A 20645-nucleotide genomic window follows, 5' to 3' on the forward strand; every position below is an offset into this window, starting at 1 on the left:
AGTTGCTTTCTTTAATGCCAGATCTGTGACCGACGAACATAGACGTACAGACATCTAGGTGTTTATATCCGAAAAGGAAGTGGACATTTTGTTTGTCACAGAGACATGGCTCAGAGAGAAGGGTGTCACAGAGACGTGGCTCAGAGAGAAGGGTGACGAGGCCAAGTGTGCTGGTCTCTGTCCTCCGGGTTACCCCATTAAATCTTTCCCACGTGCCTCTCGCGGAGGAGGACTGGCTGTCTCACCACATGATTCTTTTGCTCCATGTCTTTCATGCTGGTCTCTGTCCTCCGGGCTACTCCATTAAATCTTTCCCACGTGCCTCTCGCGGAGGAGGACTCGCTGTCTCACCACATGATTCTTTTGCTCCATGTCTTACATCCTCCTCTTCTCTCTCATACTCTCATCCATCTTTCGAAGTAGTACACACCACCGTTTCCCTTCCCTCTGCATTTTTTCTGTCTATATCGTCCCCCACCTAACCGCAAAACAAACTCACACATGACATGTTCATTACCGATTTTCATGAGCTTGTCGATCAGTTTAACAAACTTGCTGGCAGACCAATCATTTTGGGTGACATCAACTGTCATTTTGACCGTCCTGATGACCACAATACCGCAAAACTGATTGATATTTTGGACACCTTTTCTTTTAAACAGTACGTTGACCAGCCCACGCATACTAGAGGACATATTTCAGACTGGGTTATGTGCAGACCTGATGACGACATGGTCCACTCTGTGACTGTGACTGATTCCCTCTCCTCGGATCATTACACTGTACGCTGTGTTTTTAATGTTCATGTTTTTCCTCCACTCGCAATAAAAAGAAAAGTTAGAAGGTTTACGTTTTATTGACCATTTAACTTTGAAACAAGACTTGCTGGCGACTGTGTCCCCATCACTGTGTCCCTCTACTGCCCTACGTGTGTTGCTCGATAAGCACGCCCCGGTGTCCAGGCACCTAGTGCGCCCAAGAAGTCCTCCCCATGGTACTCACTAGTTGCTGATGTTCTTCCAGCCGCAAAGTGTGCACGCCGTAGGGCGGAGAGGAAAACCAAGAAGACAGGTTTGACAGTTGATAAGCAGATCCTTGCGGCGGCTAAGCGAGCTGTATCAGAGATAGTTCATAAAGCAAAATTCAATTACTTTTCCTCCAGGATTTCTGACAGTAACAGTGCTTCGCAGCTGTTTGGTATCTGTAATCAACTTTGTCCTCGCATAAATTCTTGTTCTTTGCCGAACACGTACCCTTCAAACCAACTGCCTGATGTTTTCTGTCAGTTTTTCATCCTAAAGGTATCAGCCATTCGTTCTGAACTTGACTCTCAGCTACAAACTACTTCCATTTCTTCAGATTTAAAGTCACGCATCAGTTCAAAATTTCCTACCTTTCACCCAAGATCTGAGTATGATTTGAAAAACCTGATATTAAAATCTAAAGCTACAACCTGTTCACTTGATCCTCTGCCGACACCTCCACTTTCAGAATGTTTAGATGAACTCCTCCCCACTATCATTCACATTGTGAATGACAGTCTACGAAGTGGAACATTTCCATCTCTTCTTAAAGCTGTAATTGTGAAACCCCATCTGAAAAAGACTAGCCTTGATCCAAACAATCTTAAAGCTGTAGACCAGTTTCAAACTTACCTTTTCTGTCCAAATCATTGAGAAAGTCGGGGTGGGCGTGGTTGTGTTGTTTTTGCATGTGGTTTTGATTTTTGGGTAGAGTGTTTCTTTTGTTATATTTTACTCGTGTAATGTGTCTTGAGCATTATTGTATTTTTAATGAAAGGCGCAATAGAAATAAACTATTCTTCTTCTTCTTCTTCTCTCTCTCTCTCTCTCTCTCTCTCTCTCTCTCTCTCTCTCTCTCCCCCTCCCTCTCTGTGACTACGTAATCGGGTCGATGGCCTCGGGTTACTTAGATATCAACCTCAGCAGTAGTCTACGATGATTGTGCGTATACATACCGTTAGATATTGTTTTGTCTTCCTTATGAAAAGCAATAGAATGTTGTGAAAAGTGTAGGAGGGAGGGAACGTTCGAAGGGGTGGGAGAGGGGGGGAGCGTGTTTTCCACGGTGATATGAGCATGTTGCTTAAGTCATTAAACCATTTGAATCTTGAATCTTGAATCTCTCTCTCTCTCTCTCGCTCGCTCGCTCGCTCTGTCTCTTTGCTACTGTGGAAGGAGACTGTTTAGACACTCTGATTTGTCTGTTGTTGTTTGTGGAGTTCTCAAGGGGACCGAGGCCATTAAAATTCCATCAGTCCTCAGTCCTCTAGGGTTCCTGACAACCAAGGCAGACTGTGTGCTGGTCGTGGTCTGTTGTGTGTCTCACTCATTACGTGTTGACTCCGGTCTGAGGGGGGAGGGGTGTGGCTGTAGCCTGTATTTTTTTTGCAGGAACATTTCGGGTCGGACGTACAAACACACACATGATAATACTTTGTCTTTCTGTCTCTGTCTCTCTCTCTCCCTTTCACTCACTCTCTCTCTCATACACTGATATTCTCTGTCTTTCTCTCTCACTCACTTATCCCCTCTGCATATTGTTTTCTCTCTTTCACTCGTCTCTATTTGTCAATTTCCAGTAACCGGCATTGTCTCTCTTAAGATTACCCAACTTCCCGGATTTTCCCAATCACTGGGTTACACCGAGTCTGTACTTCAAACAGTCCTTCGTTTCTGTGCACACGTGGGAGGCTCCGTGTCAGAATCCGTTAAGCGTTTAACTTCTGATCCAGTGTTCACCAGCATATGTTGTGTCCTCGGGAAAGTCACTTTACTCCGATTCAAGATTCCTCACTCATCCAGATGTCTTTGGGCACGTGACTTCGGTATGGAGGACTAACGGCGGAACGAGGAGGGGACTGGGCCCCACCTTTCTATACCGAGCCCTAGACACAGTGGATATGAATTCACTTCCTATACCGAGCCCTAGACACAGTGGATATGAATTCACTTCCTATACCGAGCCCTAGACACAGTGGATATGAATTCACTACCTTCCAATACCGAGCCCTAGACACAGTGGATATGAATTCACTGCCTTCCTATACCGAGCCCTAGACACAGTGGACATGAATTCACTGCCTTCCTATACTAAGCCCTAAACACAGTGGACATGAATTCACTGCCTTCCTACACCAAGCCCTAGACACAGTGGATATGAATTCACTGCCTTCCTATACCGAGCCCTTAACACAGTGGACATGAATTCACTGCCTTCCTATACCGAGCCCTAGACACAGTGGACATGAATTCACTGCTTTCCTAGACCGAGCCCTAGACACAGTGGACATGAATTCACTGCCTTCCTATACCGAGCCCTAAACACAGTGGACATGAATTCACTGCCTTCCTATACCGAGCCCTTGGCACAGTGGACATGAATTCACTGCCTTCCTATACTGAGCCCATGACACAGTGGACATGAATTCACTGCCGTCCTATACCAAGCCCTAGACACAGTGGACATGAATTCACTGCCTTCCTATACCGAGTCGAGCCCTAGACACAGTGGACATGAATTCACTGCCTTCCTATACCGAGCCCTAGACACATGGATATGGATTCATTGCCTTCCTATACCGAGCCCTAGACACAGTGGATATGAATTCACTGCCTTCCTATACCGAGCCCTAGACACATGGATATGGATTCATTGCCTTCCTATACCGAGTCCTAGACACAGTGGATTTGAATTCACTGCCTTCCTATACCGAGCCCTAGACACAGTGGACATGAATTCACTACCTTCCTATACCGAGTCCTAGACACAGTGGACATGAATTCACTGCCTTCCTATACCGAGCCCTAGACACAGTGGACATGAATTCACTGCCTTCCTATACCGAGCCCTAGACACAGTGGACATGAATTCACTGCCTTCCTATACCGAGCCCTAGACACAGTGGACATGAATTCACTGCAGTCCTAGACACAGTGGACATGAATTCACTGCAGTCCTAGACACAGTGACATAAATTCACTGCAGTCCTAGACACAGTGGACATGAATTCACTGCCTTCCTATACCGAGCCCTAGACACAGTGGACATGAATTCACTGCAGTCCTATACACAGTGGACATGAATTCACTGCAGTCCTAGACACAGTGACATGAATTCATTGCAGTCCTAGACACAGTGGACATGAATTCACTGCAGTCCTAGACACAGTGACATGAATTCACTGCAGTCCTAGACACAGTGGACATGAATTCACTGCAGTCCTAGACACATTGACATAAATTCACTGCAGTCCTAGACACAGTGGACATGAATTCACTGCAGTCCTAGACACAGTGGACATGAATTCACTGCAGTCCTAGACACAGTGGACATGAATTCACTGCCTGACAGCCGTAACAGGCTGTGGGACCTTTCAATCTGACACGTGATCAGAAAAAGGAGCAGCAGCAGGGTGTCAAGTTATGATTGTCCTTTTGCCAGCCGTCCTCTGTTGTCCGGCAGCCAAACGACGATTTTGGGTTTGACCCCCCCCCCCCCCCCCCCCCACTGAAAAAAAGGTCTCAAAATGGATCTCAGCGAGTTTGAGTTCTTTAGTGTCCCTAGATCACATATCCAACTGATGGCCACCCTGTCATTGTTGAGCATTTTGAGAAATCTAACATGGCCGCCAAGATGGCGGCCTGAACTGCAAAAATATTGGTATAAAATAATAATTTGAATACAACACGCTGTTTTTGTGACAGACTTCCCCGGAAGTGTTTAGCAGAAGTTATCTTTAAAGAAAACTTCATTTTACATTGTTTACATTTCAAAGACGGCCGCCAATATGTCGGCCGAAAATAAAAACAGTTACGGCACATGTCTGGTTTCACTTAGAGTGATAGTTTTCTCTCTGTGACAAAACAGAACTGTTTATTTCCTACTTTGGGATACGTAGAATACATTTTGATTCATTTACATAACTTGATTATATTTCATAACATAAAAATGGCCGCCAAAATTCAAGAAAAGAATGGGTGTGGAGGTAGGAGGCCATTGTGATTTTCTGACAAACTAAAAAGGTACGTTGCACTACTGACATAAAACAGTAGACTAAGTTACTCTAACGCAAGTAAATGGGAAACATTATAAAAGCGTTTAAATATAACACGTAAACTGGAAGAATTGTGAAAAAAGTAGGTCAGCGTCAGATGGTCAGAAAACCATCACACACACACTAACAGAAAGTACTAACACAGGATACTGCACAATATGGCTGGAAACTTAACAATATGTGTTGTGCTCTGTTTATACAGGGACACAGGAACATGAGTGAAGACACGTGGATTGTATAACATGTAAAAGGCATAGCCACATTGCGCTGTTATAATGTGTTATGAAAGTAAATGTTTTGTTCGGACTTTTTCAGTCAGAGCACAAAAGAAAAAAGGACAACAAAAAACATGGCAAATATATTTTTTGTCTGTGAATCAAGCACAGAGTAGTCATTACTTGCAGTATCAGGTTCTTCATTGTCTTCTCTGTCAAGGTCATCAGCACATTTGGTCCATGGGTTTTGACAGCTCTCGTTTATATAACATGTTCAAAAGACAGTGCATATCATTTGTGCAGTAGGATATCCACACCGTGCAGTTAAACACGGTTCTTCTGTGCTGCAGCCACACTTCAACATTTGCAGCACCTTAGCAGGTGCTGCTTCAACCCCAGGGGGATAATCTGACAGGCAGCAAAATTGTGTCAGTCTTGTACCACCCGAAGTCAGTTAGGTAAAGTTCTGGCGGATCAGGATCCAGTGTTTATTTTCAAACGGATGCCTGCAGATGAGCACATTTCACATTCTCAGTGAAGGCTGCTGCTGTTTGTGGCAGTGATATCAGTTTTGGAGTTACTGCTGATTTTCTTGATGTTTCAAAGATTCAGGCTTCAAACCTGATCTTGTTCATTTCTGTGCATTTGCAGCCGTAACAAGCACCAATAAACTGAGTAGACTGCTGGATGATGTGATCGAAATCAGATTCTGGATTCCCAAAGCTTTCAAGTGAAAACCCTTTTTAAAGAATTTTCAAACTGTGGCTTTTCCGATACCCCAAATGTAAACTACTGTGTCACAACCTGAGAGGGCGAGTGCTGCTGGATGGTTTGGGATGATACATATGTTCATGCTCTGTGACTGTCGCGGGGATGTAACCTGGTGTTTTCTGGGAGGATGTGCCTTCCATCACAACAACAGCAACAGCAGCGGTGATCAGCTGGGGATGAGATGCCATTATTGACTTCAGCTGGAATGGGGTCATCAACAGTCACTACGAGCTTGTGCTCAAGGAACCCTTGAACCTGGAGACCACGTAATTTTTCCAGCAGCTTCAATCTCTGCTGGCTTTGAAGGCCTTGACCAGCACGCTGGGTTTATGCCTTGGTCACGTGTCTCATCATTTCTCTTTTCTAACCACATGTGGTATAGCGTGTGATTAGGGACCAGTCCGCACGCTCTGATAACCGCCTTGAAAACTGAAACTGAACGATTTCCCTTTCCTCGGGAAGTCGAAACATGAGTTCCTTGTCCATTCTGTTCCAAGTCCTCTTCCCGCAGCCTTCCCCGCCCCTCCACTCCTCAGTCCGTACCACTCACCACTTCATCCACCCCCACCCCCCATCCCCTCTCTGCCCACCACCATCGCCACACCCAACCCTCCACCTGTTTAGAGCGTCTGTTCTCGCCCTTTTCCTTTCCTTTAATTACGGTTACTGTTTTTCCTGTTACAGAAGAGCGCACTTTCCGCCAGTTTCTTCACTAATCTCATGAATCAGCGAACATTATTTCACGGAAGGCAGGGAGAGAGAGAGAGAGAGAGAGAGTGTGTGTGTGTTTGTGTGTGCGCGTGTGCATATATGCGTGTGTGCGTATGTGTGTGTCTGCGTGCGTGCGTGTGTGTATCTGTGTGTGTATATGTGTGTTTGTGTTTGCGCGCGCGTATGCATATATACGTGTGTGTGCACGAATGTGTGTGTGTGTGTGTGTGTGTGTGTGTGTGTGTGTGTGTGTTTACTAAAGGCCGACAATGTCGGGAAACAATGTTTTTCTTCATCCATCCCTTGAAATAAAGGGGCGGGGAACCAGGGGGCGGGGGGATAAAACAACAACACAACCCCCCAAAAATATTGTATAAACCAGCACTGAAGAACAGTATTAATCACCGGAGTCAGCACGTAATGAGTGAGACACACAACAGACCACGACCAGCACACAGCCTGCCTTGGTTGTCAGGAACCCTAGAGGACTGATGGAATTCGAATGTAAAAATCACCGACGTGTCCAGACAATCTCCTTCCTGGAAAAGAGGTGTGTTATCAGTCAACGTTCACTCTGCTGTGCAGCACTGTGGAGTGGTGGCCCCGTGGTAACGTGGTAAGCGAGAGGATCTGAGGGCACTGGACCGAATCCCACTGAGGGCACTGGACCGAATCCCACTGAGGGCACTGGACCGAATCCCACACTCGCCAGAATTTCCTCACCCTCCGCTAAACCTTGATTGTTTGTCTGGGCATTAGTCATTCGGATGGGACGATAAAAACCGGGGTCCAATGTACAGTATGCACCTCGCTCACGCAAAAGGGCCCACACCAACAAAAGAATTGTCCCTGGCTAAATTCTGTAGAAATGTTCCACCCTAACTGTGAAACAAATATACCTGCACATAGGGAAAAAAAGAAGAGAGTATCCAAATTTCATACAGTAAAATCTATTGTGAAAAAGGTTATACATACAATATAATACAATACAATACAATGTTATGTCCCGAATAAGTCTTCCGTTCTGAAATTCTACATAAGCAAAGAAAGTTGAACTTCTTTCTGTTTATTTGATATATCTAATAGTAAATGTCATGAATAAAGAAAAGGAAAGCCACATCAACAGTTACCAATTCAAATAATAGGATTGGTGCACAGGATAACAATCATCCCGTGAAATATGGGCATGTGGGCATAGCACACTGGATAATTATATGTTAAAAACGTCTGGACTGATTCGTCGGGAAGTTTGGCCGGACAGAGTCTCTGGAAATATACATGGTCCTCTTTCACAGAGGAAAAGGGAAGGTGATCAGAAAACAAGTAGCTGTCCATAAAAAAATTACATTTAAAGAACTTGTGTCACGGGTTTATCAAAGTTGTGTTTTTTTTCTTTCTTTCTTTATTTTTTTAATAGAATATGAAGAATTATTTTTAGAAGATGTAAAATTTAAAAAAATTGTTTACAGTGTCAAGGTTTTGAAGCTTCTTATGACAATAACCAATTCAAATGGGTAGGGTTCGAGATTGTTTAGAGACTGTCACGGGGAAATTCGTGAAACGCTGACTTTGAAAATCACCCGGAAACTGGAAATTGAATTTTTATTAAGTTCACAAAGACAGAGTCTGATCTCTCTCTCTCTCTAAAATAAAAAAAATAAAATGAAATAACAAAATAAACAGATAAATAAATAAGTAAAAAAAATTGTATTATGCATCTTGGTTCCATTTCTTCTGTCTGCAATCCCAATTATCGTTGTAATCCCATTCTTTCTGTCAGTAACCCCACTCTTCACTGCAATCCATTCCTTATGCCAGTAATCCCACTCTTCACTGTAATCCATTCCTGATGCCAGTAACCCCACTCTTCACTGTAATCCATTCCTTATGCCAGTAATCCCACTCTTCACTGTAATCCATTCCTTATGCCAGTAATCCCACTCTTCACTGTAATCCATTCCTTATGCCAGTAATCCCACTCTTCACTGTAATCCATTCCTTATGCCAGTAACCCCACTCTTCACTGTAATCCATTCCTTATGCCAGTAACCCCACTCTTCACTGTAATCCATTCCTGTGATCCCACTCCTTCTGTCAGTAATTCCACTTTTCACTGTAATCCCGATTCTTCTGTATGAAAATCCACTATTTGCAATTAGTCTGTCTCTGACCTCTCCTCTCTGTCTTTAGGTACATTGCCTCTGAAAGTCCACTCCATGTGCCTTTGCGTCTCTCTCTGTGTCTCTCTCACACACACACACACACACACACACACACACACACACACACACACACACACACACACACACACACTCTTCGCGAATCTTGTCTTGAGCCATATGCTTTTAGCTCTCTGTTATTACAGACCCCATCAGTGTATCATTTTGCAGACCAAAACTATCGTTTTACGGCAATAACGAGATTTAATTGACGTGACTGGCTTTAATTGTGTCAAGACGCTCATGGGCATGGAAGACAGTGGGAAAGAGGGAGAGAGATAGAGAGGGGGGAGGAGACAGACAGACAGACAGACAGACGCGGGAAAGGGCAGGAGCCCGGCACTGGTGGAGAGTGAAAGAGGGCAGGATCCGTGGGATAGGGTGTTGGGGTGGAGGTTCGCTCAGAGGATGGAAGGGTGTTGGGGTGGAGGTCGCTCAGAGGATGGAAGGGTGTTGGGGTGGAGGTTCGCTCAGAGGATGGAAGGGTGTTGGGGTGGAGGTTCGCTGAGAGGATGGAAGGGTGTTGGGGTGGAGGTTCGCTCAGAGGATGGAAGGGTGTTGGGGTGGAGGTTCGCTGAGATGATGGAGGCTGAGAGTAGACATCCTCTGCGGGAAGAGCACAGGTTTCTGGAAGGAGGGGTCACTCAGGGTGACCCTGTGTAAGCACTATGGCTTAGTCGGTTAGGCGCCTGTTGGAATGATCCAGTGTTCACCAGTGATCAGGGTTCGAGGCCCCGTTTCGACATGGTGTTGTGTCCTTGACTAGAACTAGAAGCACTTTACTCCGATTTCCTTCACTCCAACCAGGTGTTAACGGGTAGGTATGTGACTTTCGGTACCTAGAAATCCAAACACTTTGAAGTTCTCTCATTTGTCTACGACAATGAATTAAAACATCTTTGTTGAAACTATCAGTCTATAAAAATCATTATGTAATCAAACAAAACAACAATTTCTCCACACGGGCAGATTTCTATACACAATTGAGCTAGTTAATGTTAGTGTAACTTTTGCGATTTAACAGATGCTTTCCTGGTCAGTTAATAACTTAAACTCAGCATTATTTCATTTATTCACATGTTCGTTATGCTGAACTGTGTAACATTGTTTCGTATAATTGTCGCATTGTTTGCCCTTTGTCTCCCACTTTGATTCTTCCCATGTGCCCCCGTGGGGTCTTTTCGGAATGAATTTTGACTTGACTTGGTTGACGCCGGAAGGTTGAAATGACGGAAGGAGAGGGATGTGCCGTGCCTGCCAGCTGATGCCAATCCTTACACACAGTGAACATGAAGTCACTGCCCCGATGGCCGTAAAAAGACTATGGCGGAACTTTAACCTTTAAACTAAGGGGTGCAGGGAAGGAACTAGAGTAGTAAAATTGGGCAAGTGACTCTCTTGACCTCTTCTCTACAGCTCCTTCCATTTCCGTCTACCCACACAGGAGCGCGCATATTCTATAAACGCTCTTTTCTACAGGTCTTTGAGGACAGAAAGCCCCACAGCGTGCGCGCACACTGACAACACGCCTGCACACTGTAGTACCCCGGCAACGCCTGAGTGTACATTCGCATGCACAGCTACACACATTTATGTCCTATTTGTATCTTACTGACAAAGACTCACGCACAAACACACTTGAAACTGCGTTATTTGATGAACTGTTCAGTGTGTGTGTGTGTGTGTGAGAGAGAGAGAGAGAGAGAGAGCCTGAGAGAGACACAGAGAGAGAGAGAGAGAGAGAGAGAGATTCCAAAAGAAAAGAACCTCTTTTGCAAGGGTGAAAAAGGACAATAAATAAACAAAACAACTAAATACACACAAACACAGACGCACACCGTACGCACACCCATCCATCCTAAGGAACAAACACACACACATCGTGGGACACACACACACACACACACAGACCGTACGCACACCCACAAACCCACACAGACACGCGCACCCACACCCACCACTAAACCCTCGCGCAAACATGCACACAGTCTTCTGGGTCGTTGTATCCACCTCCGAAGTCCACGGCTTTGGCAGGTCACGGGTCTGTCCCACAAGGCCCGATCATTCGCTGGGAAGGGCTGGGCATCGAGGCGCGTGATTCTCTCTTTGCCAGCTGTCATGACGCATTTCTCTCCCTTACTTCTGCCAACACTCGAAACCCGATCTTTTTGCCCCTTCTGTTTTCAGTGCCATTCATCACCATCTGCCCTCCCTCTGCTCACACTGTAACCGTTTCACCATGTTCCCTCCGCCCACCTACCACAGCCCTTTCACAACTCTCCCCACCTAACTCTGCCGTCTTTACATTTTTTTCCCTCTTTTTACAGAAGAATGCAGATGTCTAGTTTTTTTCTGGTTCAATATGGACCAGCAAACAATTTGACAAGGGAGAGGACTCTGTTTCTTATTGCTGTATCGCTTAAAAGTTACACATTCTATGTCTTTTTCTTACTGGAGCCATATTTGGATTGTTGCATTACTTTCTGTCACAGCCTATTTCTCTGTGTGAAATTTGGGCTGCTCTCCCCAAGAGGGGCATGTCATCATGGCGCAGTACCACACCCCTTTCTTCTTTCTCTTTTCTGTCTGCAAGTGTTTTTGTTTTATGATCCAAGTGGATTTTTTCTGCAGAATTTGTCAGGGACAACATTTCAGTTGCCAAGTGTTCTTTTACAAACATTAAGTACATGCTGCATACAGGACTGGTTGATCGTCTCATTGTGTTATGCCCTGTGGACAGCAGATCTGATCATTTTAATGATTCACCAAATAGATTGGTGATGTGATCATTTTTGGTAATACAATTTTGTACAATACAACACAATGCAATGTGGTACAACATGTTATGTGTTGTTTTTTTGCAACAGAACATAATGCTCTATATCATGTTTATTGTTTGCAGTTGAGGAACAAATTTTATTATTGATTTTTCTTTTAGATATATTCAGATCTTTTTAGTGAAGAACTGGAGTCGTTCTCAGGGTACATGAAGTGAGTGGGTATATGTGAAGGAGTACATATGACTGTGTGTATGTGAATGTATTTTAATGATGTGCGTTATCCTGTCGCCCACATAGCGACTTTCCTTGATGTCAAGGAATAGTGCGAATTTCTTGTACATGAAGGCGAGATAATTTTGTTGAATGTGCATGTGTATGCATAGTTTTTGTTTTAACTCTCAACACACACTAAAAATTCTCAAGAGTAGATGGGAATGGGAAGTCTGTTGGATTTTTTTTTAAAACTTCATATCAGAAGATACTATCTAGAATGAACATTTCAGAGAATGCCATGAAAGTGATTTGTGTGTGTGTGTGTGTGTGTGTGTGTGTTTCTTGTTGTTTTTTTGTTTGTTATTTTAAGTGCTAGCATGGACGTTTTTTCTTTCCCCCCCCCATGTACTATATTTGTACCATGCGCGTGCACGCGCACGCTTGTGTGTGTGTGTGTGTGTGTGTGTGTGTGCGTGCGTGCGCGCGTGTGTGAAACTGTGAGAGATAGTTATTAAGCTTCTCTTAGCTAATCCATGATACGAAGATTGCAAATAACACATTGTGCTGCTGGCAAATCTACCTTTACCTTTCCTGTTGTTTGTTTGTTGCTTTTCTTTCACAGGAAAAACTTGCAGATTTTACAGCAACACAAGATAAAATTATCAATTATGCATTAAAAGCCAGTTTCCTATTTGCTCATGCATATTTCCTGGAATGTGTGTGTGAATAATAATTTGGGCAAATTCATTTTATTACTACAAACCAAAACATAAAGCACATCCATATCATAAAGTGTTATAGCTAACAAAATGTATCAGTCAAATCAATGAAATGAATTATTACTGGAGTGTTATCACATTTTTTTTTTTAGAGTCACAACAGGTAAAATGATGAATACATCTTTTGTCCAATTCACGGAAACTGTTTCCAATTCATTTGACAGCAGATGGTTCACCTGTGTTTTTGCTATTAATCTGAATAAATCAGTCAATCAATCAGCCAACTGATCTCACTAGGGGACTGTGATAACATCAGTTCAGTCTTGCCGTCTACCAACCCAAATATTGATGCCTTAAACCAATAACAGTAGATCTCCACACAACCATTTTTGAAAGCTCTGAGATAAACCCAACCAAAAAGTTTGCCAGATTGTAATAATTGAGATTCTAAATCAAAACACACACATTTTTTTCAGTAAGATTTTTTTTTTTAAGTGTAAAGTATTATATGATGGATAGAAACTGCCATTAACTGAAAACTAATTAAATGAAGTTAAAAATAATTAAACTGGTAGTCCCTGGTTGTCTCTTTCCATGGCGCCATAGCTAAAGCCAGTGGTGGCAGGTATCATGCTGACAGCCGTAAAGTTCAGAATGCATTGCCTGTCTCGGCCCCAGACAGCAAGGATGTTTTCACCCACTGACCCCTGTTCACAACACAGCTGTTGTCACTGCAGCCCTCCCTTCAGTGGCAAGCACCCCTTTCCCCCCCTCCTTTATATCCCTCTCTACCCACACCCCCCCCTGGCCCCTCCTGTCGCCTCACTGCTGTCCGAACATTGCACTTACAACACAGCTGCTGCTCTTTGGTGGAAGAATGGGACATGTCATTGCTCTGGACTCTTCAGCCAGTGCAGCCCATCATTTTTTTCTATGGTTACTTGTGCACATTTTTTTTTTCTTTTTTCTAAAATTTGAATATTTTCTTTCATCCTTACACATTATCATTTCAAACTTCGTATTATTTTATGTCTTAGAATAAAACTTGAAAAAAGGCAAATTTTTAGATAAACACACATACAGATTTTTTTTTGCTTAGCTTTTTTGTTTGTTTATTTTTTTTTATCAGGAATTAACACACGTGACATTTGACTTTGCTCACATTTTGACTTTATTTCAAAATTGAACACACACACACACCACAGCTCAAAACGAACCAGTGCCAGCCAAATGAGATGGTTCAACCTTAAACAATACACACACCTGAAAACGGAGTATGGCTGCCTACATAGCAGTGTAAAAAAACGTTCATACGCATAAAACCCCACTGCCCACTCATGTACATGTATACGAGTGAATGTGGGAGATGCAGCCCACGAATGAAGAAGAAGAAACTTAACCACAGATAGTCAACACCAGAAAACACTCTCACTTGAGCATGAAATAATTTACACACTCACATTTATCAGTCACAACGCACACCTTTTGTGGTGCAGAGGAAAAGTCACTAGTGTCTCTCCTGGAAAGTTTTCAACATCTCCTCTCTACTTTGCTTCTTTCTTCCGAGCTCCATTCCCCACTTAACCCATTGACTGCTGAACCTCCATGACACAACATCAGTGTGGCAGTTTCTACTTTCAGTGTTATTATCAGTGGTGCTATTCATTCTAGACTTCTCCAGATTTCCATGAATCTGTACGGACCACTTATTTAATTTTGGGGGGTTTACAACATTTGGTACTATCAAATCACCACTTGCTTAATGGAGGAGGCTTCAGCAGAACCTGCTGCTAGCTCAGTGACACAAGAGGAGGGCCGTGGTGTTTGTCTCCCCAAGCTGAAGGACAGGAACCAGAGAGACCGGCACAGGGCGGTCAGTCAGTCGCTCCATGCCCTTGGTCCATGCTGAAACACAGGCAAAAAATATACAGGTCTCATACTAATCTCAGCAAACAACATTCCACACTTTTTTTTCTGAATTCCTGCACTGCATTTTCCAAGACCCGAAAACAAAGTCGCATACAGCATGCACAAAGACGTACACTACAGAGTTACCAGAAAATGTGAGAGGATGTGAGAGAAAGGACGGGAGGTGGAGTGTGGGATGTTCAGTTACAGAAAAATCTCACAAAGATCTTGACATTTATCTCATTTTCAATTTTCGTCACTTGGACTGCCTTTGTTTTTTCTTCTTTTTTTGTGTGTAAGCAAAATCTTCTTCAACACTGTAGGTGTGGTGAAAGGAATCATGAAAATTCCAACTTATCTAGACCTAGCATAGTAAAACATTCCTTTCCTGTCTTTTCCAGCCCTGGAAATGGTCTTCCTGGGTTGTTTGTTTTCCAAGACTTTTCCAGATTTCTTTGACTGTGGTAAACCCAGTACATCTGGAGTTAAGAGAAAGTAAAGAAAATATAGGCTTCACAGCACATTTCATTATTTTGGTCATCATAACTAGATGTTTATGGACTGCCCTGGTACAGTCCATCTTGATCACAACTATGTCTGACAGGTCAAAGGGGTCAAAAGCTATTTACGAAGTGACCCGCCTCTTCCTGTTGCCTTCATGACCCAAGTGGTCAATGACAACAACCACTGCAGCATCAAACATGGCTGTCCACACTCACCTTGTATAATGCTACTGTAGGAGAAACGCTGAGTGGGGAAAAAGAGCCTCAACAAAGGGACATCATTCCAGCTTCTCTCCAGCCTGATCAGCAGCTGGCAGTAGCTGTCCAGACAGGTGGTGATGGCTGACTCCACATCCACTATCTTGTCTTCTCCTTGGAAACCTGATCATCAAGGAACACCAGACCCCAGTTCAACAGACAGAATAAAGTGCAAGATTTGCACTTTATTTCATACATTTATGAGGGTCATGACAATAAACCCAGGACCCATGTGCAGCATTAGTGCAAGTAAAAGTACCATGGCAACAAAAGGGTTGTCCCTGGTGAAATTCTGTATAAAAAATCTACTTTGGTAGTAAAACAAAAACACTTGCAGGCAGGAAAAAAAGGGGTGTTTCATTGTGGCAATGTCCTCTCACAAGGAAAAGCAGCCTGAATTTCACACACAGAAATATGTTGTGACAAAAAGTAATACACTACAATACAACATGATACAGTGCAATGATAAATGCATCTGCCCCATCCTGTCTGTGACTGCCTTCACCTCTACACAACTCTCTCTCTCTCTCTCTCTACAATCAGCTTCAGATCCATTCTGTTTCTGCAGTCCCAAACTGAAATACTCCACGACTGGCAAGCGCTCTTTATCTGGCTCTGTACCTTGCACATGGAATGGTCTCCCTCTTTCACTTCATCAAATCTCTGCACTCAGATCTTTCAAATCTGGTCATAAAACCTACCTCTTTCCAAAAAATCTCCTCCATACCCTCCCTTTTTCCGTCAACAGTTTCTATAGCCTTCTATTTACATGTTTTTATAAGTTTCTGTTGTATATCAATACAGTACTTATCATTTCTTAGTATTACCATGTTTAACTCTTATAACACTTGTGGCTGCCAACAAAATGCCAACATAATGTTTACCACACACACACATACACACACACAGAGACAACCAAGACCATGTGATGTTTTTTTTTTCCAGCAAAAATGAAACATGTTTTATCTCAAACGAAAGGCAAGAGACTTGGAAAAACAAAACCAAAAAAACACTGTGAGATAATACACAAACAATATCATTATCAAGAGGTCCAAACACAAGTATTCATGAACACAACACACTCATGTCTGACTCCTGTCTGTCATCAAAAGAAGAAACAGGTAAAAGGTGACTTTTTTCTAGTTTGAAGGTAGCCATACAGGTACTCACAGACTTTGGTGGAGGAGGTGAAGAGTGAGGGCATGTGGTCACTGTACAGACACTGAGTGTGAACCTGGCTGTGTGTGCTCTTCACCCTCACTTCTGTCATCAACACAGCGATCAGGGTTAACAACACTTGTAACAGTGATACATGCACTAAAAAATTTTTTTTTAAGACACACAGAGGTCATGCCTTTAAAGACTGTGATACCCATTTTCATCCAACAAAGGAATCATGAAGTACCTACACCACACATACCGCTCCAAACACTTCACACACACACACACACACACATACATATACATATCACAAAAACACCCAGACATGAAAGCAGGTTGTATTATAAGGCTAGATTTGAACTGAGATTTTGTTTCATCATGATAAATTTTGTAGGGAAGTTTATTTTAGGTGACAGGACCAAGGTACGGAAAGGCATGATGTCCTTGTGAGTTCTCTTTACACTATGGGATACCAAGAACATGAGTCAGCAGATGATTGCAGTGAAGGGGATGGAACATAGGACCAAACAAAATCAGACAAGTACTGATGAGAAAGACGACCAAGCCCACACAGAGAGAGGGTAAAAAGGACAGCACATTTTTCATGTCTTTAAAACTTGTGAATGTAAGTTTACAAATTTTCACTTGAGTACAGCTTCCTCAGACTGGGGCACTGTCAATACACACACACACACACACACACACACACGCACACAGAGATTACTTAACGATGGCTCATGTACTAGAATTCCTGACATACCCACTCATCGACCAACAGCTACAGATTTAACATTGACTTCACCCAACTTATCATGCTCATGGAAAACTCGTGACAATACATTGGGAAGTGACCATGTTCCAATATCCATCACAATTAATGAAAAAATTCAATTAGAAAGTACTATCCAGGATGCAATCCCAAAGTACAACTACAAAAAAGCAGATTGGGTCACTTTCGCAAATATTCTAAATGATCTAGATGTAACAGTATCTACCGAAGATAATATTGACAAAATATACAACAAATTTTGTAACAATATTCTAAATGCTGCCAATGAATCTATTCTTAAAATGAATACATGCAGTGTTAAAAATCGTGATCACTTAGGCAATGTATGGTGGACTACAGACTGTGACGGAGCAGTCAATAAGAAAAAGCATACATTTAGAATATACAGAAAAAAAGCATCGACTCAGAACCACAAGGCTATGAACCACGCCAAATTAAAAAGTAACAGAGTAATAGAACAAGCCAAGAAAACATACTGGACAACATTTTTTAACACCAAAGTCTCAGACTATAAAGATACTAAAAAAGTGTGGGATCAATTAAATATCATGAAGAATGGGATAAAACTTCCAGAATATCCTGTCACTTTAGGAAACAACAAATTCCCTTCGACATCAGAAAAAGTTGAAGCAATTGTCAGCTTGTTTTCTAAAGTAAGCAGACTAGATGGACTACCATAGGTACAGAGAGCACTCGGAGAAAAAGAAGAAAAATCTGAAACTTGTAACGATCCTGCTCCTGATAATCAACATTACATTAATGCTCCTCTAACACACCAAGAAATGAAAGATGCAGTCTATTTCATTTCAAATAAGAAAACATCGGTAGGAACTGATGCAATTTCTAATGAAATGATTAAGCATGTACCAGATAAATGGATGAACATTCTTCTTAATATATTCAAATGATGTTGGGACACTGATGTTCTCCCTAAAATCTGGAAGGAATCAATAATAGTTCCAATCCACAAACAAGGCAAACCAAAAACACACATTGGCAGTTAGACCTATAGCACTCACTTCTCATGTCTGTAAGTTGCTAGAAAAAATAATATTAAACAGACTTGTATACTACTGTGAAAAGAATAATGTCATCCCTTAAATCAAGCAGGTTTTAAAAAACAGAAGATCCACAATTGATCATTTAGTGAAATTAACCACTCAGGTTAAGCACTAATTGGTGAGACAAAAATGTTTGCTTGCAATTTTTTTCGACATTACTAAAGCCTATGACCAAGTGTGGCATTCATGTCTAATGTTAAACTGAAGACGATTGGATTATCGGGACATATGTATAACTTTATAAAAGACTTCTTAGAAAACAGAAAAATTCAGGCTAAAATAGGGAATACGTATTCGTCTACACGAACATTGCAGACAGGTAATCCTCAGGGCTCTGTAATTGCTCCAATATTGTTCAACATTCTAATGAATGATCTACCAAAAAAACTAACAAAGAATGTTGTAATGCTTCAATACGCTGACGATATATGCATGTGGATGAAAGTTACAATCAAAAAGAATACGCTTGCCCGATATATGAATTACACAAAAAAGCTATATCAAAATGAATTAAACACAGTAGCAAATTATATGAGCGAGAATGGTCTGCAAATATCAACCGAAAAAACACACTTGATGCTTTTTAATAATGGATCAAGTCCAGCAACATTGCCTTCCTTTAAAATTTACGATAACACCCTGGAATATAAAAAAGTAGTTAAATTCCAAGGAGTACACCTTACACCAAAATTAACTTGGAATCATCATATTGATTACATTTTAACAAAAGCCAGGAAAACATTAAACTTCTTGAAAATAGTATGCAAACAACCATGGAGCCAGGACATATTCATTCTACTACACCTTTGCACATCACTTGTTCGGTCAAAACTGATATATGCACAAGAAGTATACTTCAGTGCACCGAAATATTTATTGAAAAAAATTCAAAGCATAGACTGCCGAGCATATAAACTGGCACTTGGCTTACCAGTCCATGCTTCCAGAAAGAAAACGTACAGTGCAGCAGGAGTATTACCATTAGAGGATCAAAGGGAACTTGCGTGTAGTAAATTTGTCTTGAGAAGTTTAACGGACGAAAATGATTTGGAATCAGAAATAACTCTCAAATCCGACCGCGATTTTCCAAAGAGAGCTAGATCTATATCCTTTCATACCACACTGGGAACATACACGTCAAGTATTTTAACAAATTCCGGCATGGATAAAACCCCACATTTTGCTAAAAGGTCTGTAGTATCACCTACTTCAAAGAGCACAATCTGATATCGATCACACTGATCTGACCAAAGATGACAACATAAATTTACTTACATCGCATGTACAAATCCATTTGGAAGAGAAATACCCTAATCATCTAAAGATATTTACAGACGGCTCTGCTGTAAATTATAGAGCTGGTGCTGCTTTCATTATTCAAGACCTTAACTTTCAAAACTCATTTCAGCTGGGAGAGAATAAGTCCATCTTCACAGCTGAACTCATAGCAATTCTAATGGCGTTAAATTTCATGATATCCTTTCCGAAAACTATATTTCAGATTCTATTTTGTGTTGATTCTAAATCAGTTCTTCACACTATTGAACTTATAAAAGAAACGGTTAGGTATGAACTCATTATTGAAATTAACCAGTTGATTCACAAACTCTTACTAAGAGGCTCTCACATAACCTTTTGCTGGATTCCTTCTCATTGCGGTTTTTACTATAATGAAAAAGTTGACATTTTGGCTAAAAAAGGAGCTAGAAGCTCCACGAAGGATTTAGATTTAAATATTTTGCTTTCACTACAGGAATGTTACACCATGGTAGAAAAAGTCCAATGGTCAAAATTTCAGTTTGAGGAAAAACACACCGATAACTCGGAGTTACATAAGAACATACAGAAAATGTATGGTTTCATGGGAAAACATTACCATAATGATTTTCATAAGAAGCAAATCATTTCTCTAATCTGCAGATGGAAAATTAATTGTTTTAGTACAAAATATGTCAGTAATGTTTCTTGCATCTGTGGTGCTCAATAACAGCCGATCATATACCAACTTGCGATATGTTAAAGTCTCAAATCCCTGAACTGAAATCATCTTCAGTGTTGACGATCTTCAGCAGTCCATTGCTAATGTATGACTTTTTCTACTCCTTGTTAAATAGTCCAGTTGGTTCGCTGTTATAGTTGTTAGTTTTTCATTAGAAATATGTTATATTGTTATGGTTTTTTGTTTGTTTGGTTGTTTGTTTTTTGTTTTTGTTCTTTTTAAACAAAACTTAAATCAATCATTCTCTATATGTAACACAC

General features: G+C 41.7%; 1 protein-coding gene across 1 annotated transcript in view; it reads right to left on the reverse strand.

The window, feature by feature from the left end:
* Positions 1-13873: 13873 nt before the first annotated feature.
* LOC143281556 (uncharacterized) overlaps positions 13874-20645 on the reverse strand; it is a 31809-nt gene continuing 25037 nt past the window's right edge. Inside the window, exons 15-17 of the mRNA XM_076586783.1 lie at positions 16545-16637; positions 15333-15497; positions 13874-14610 (exon numbers count right to left, since the gene is read on the reverse strand). Of these exons, the coding sequence (XP_076442898.1) occupies positions 14501-14610; positions 15333-15497; positions 16545-16637 (368 nt within the window). The 3' untranslated portion in view covers positions 13874-14500. The remainder of the gene's footprint in view (positions 14611-15332; positions 15498-16544; positions 16638-20645) is intronic.

Source organism: Babylonia areolata, chromosome 4, assembly GCF_041734735.1.
Source record: "Babylonia areolata isolate BAREFJ2019XMU chromosome 4, ASM4173473v1, whole genome shotgun sequence".
NCBI classification, from domain to species: Eukaryota; Metazoa; Mollusca; class Gastropoda; order Neogastropoda; family Buccinidae; genus Babylonia; species Babylonia areolata.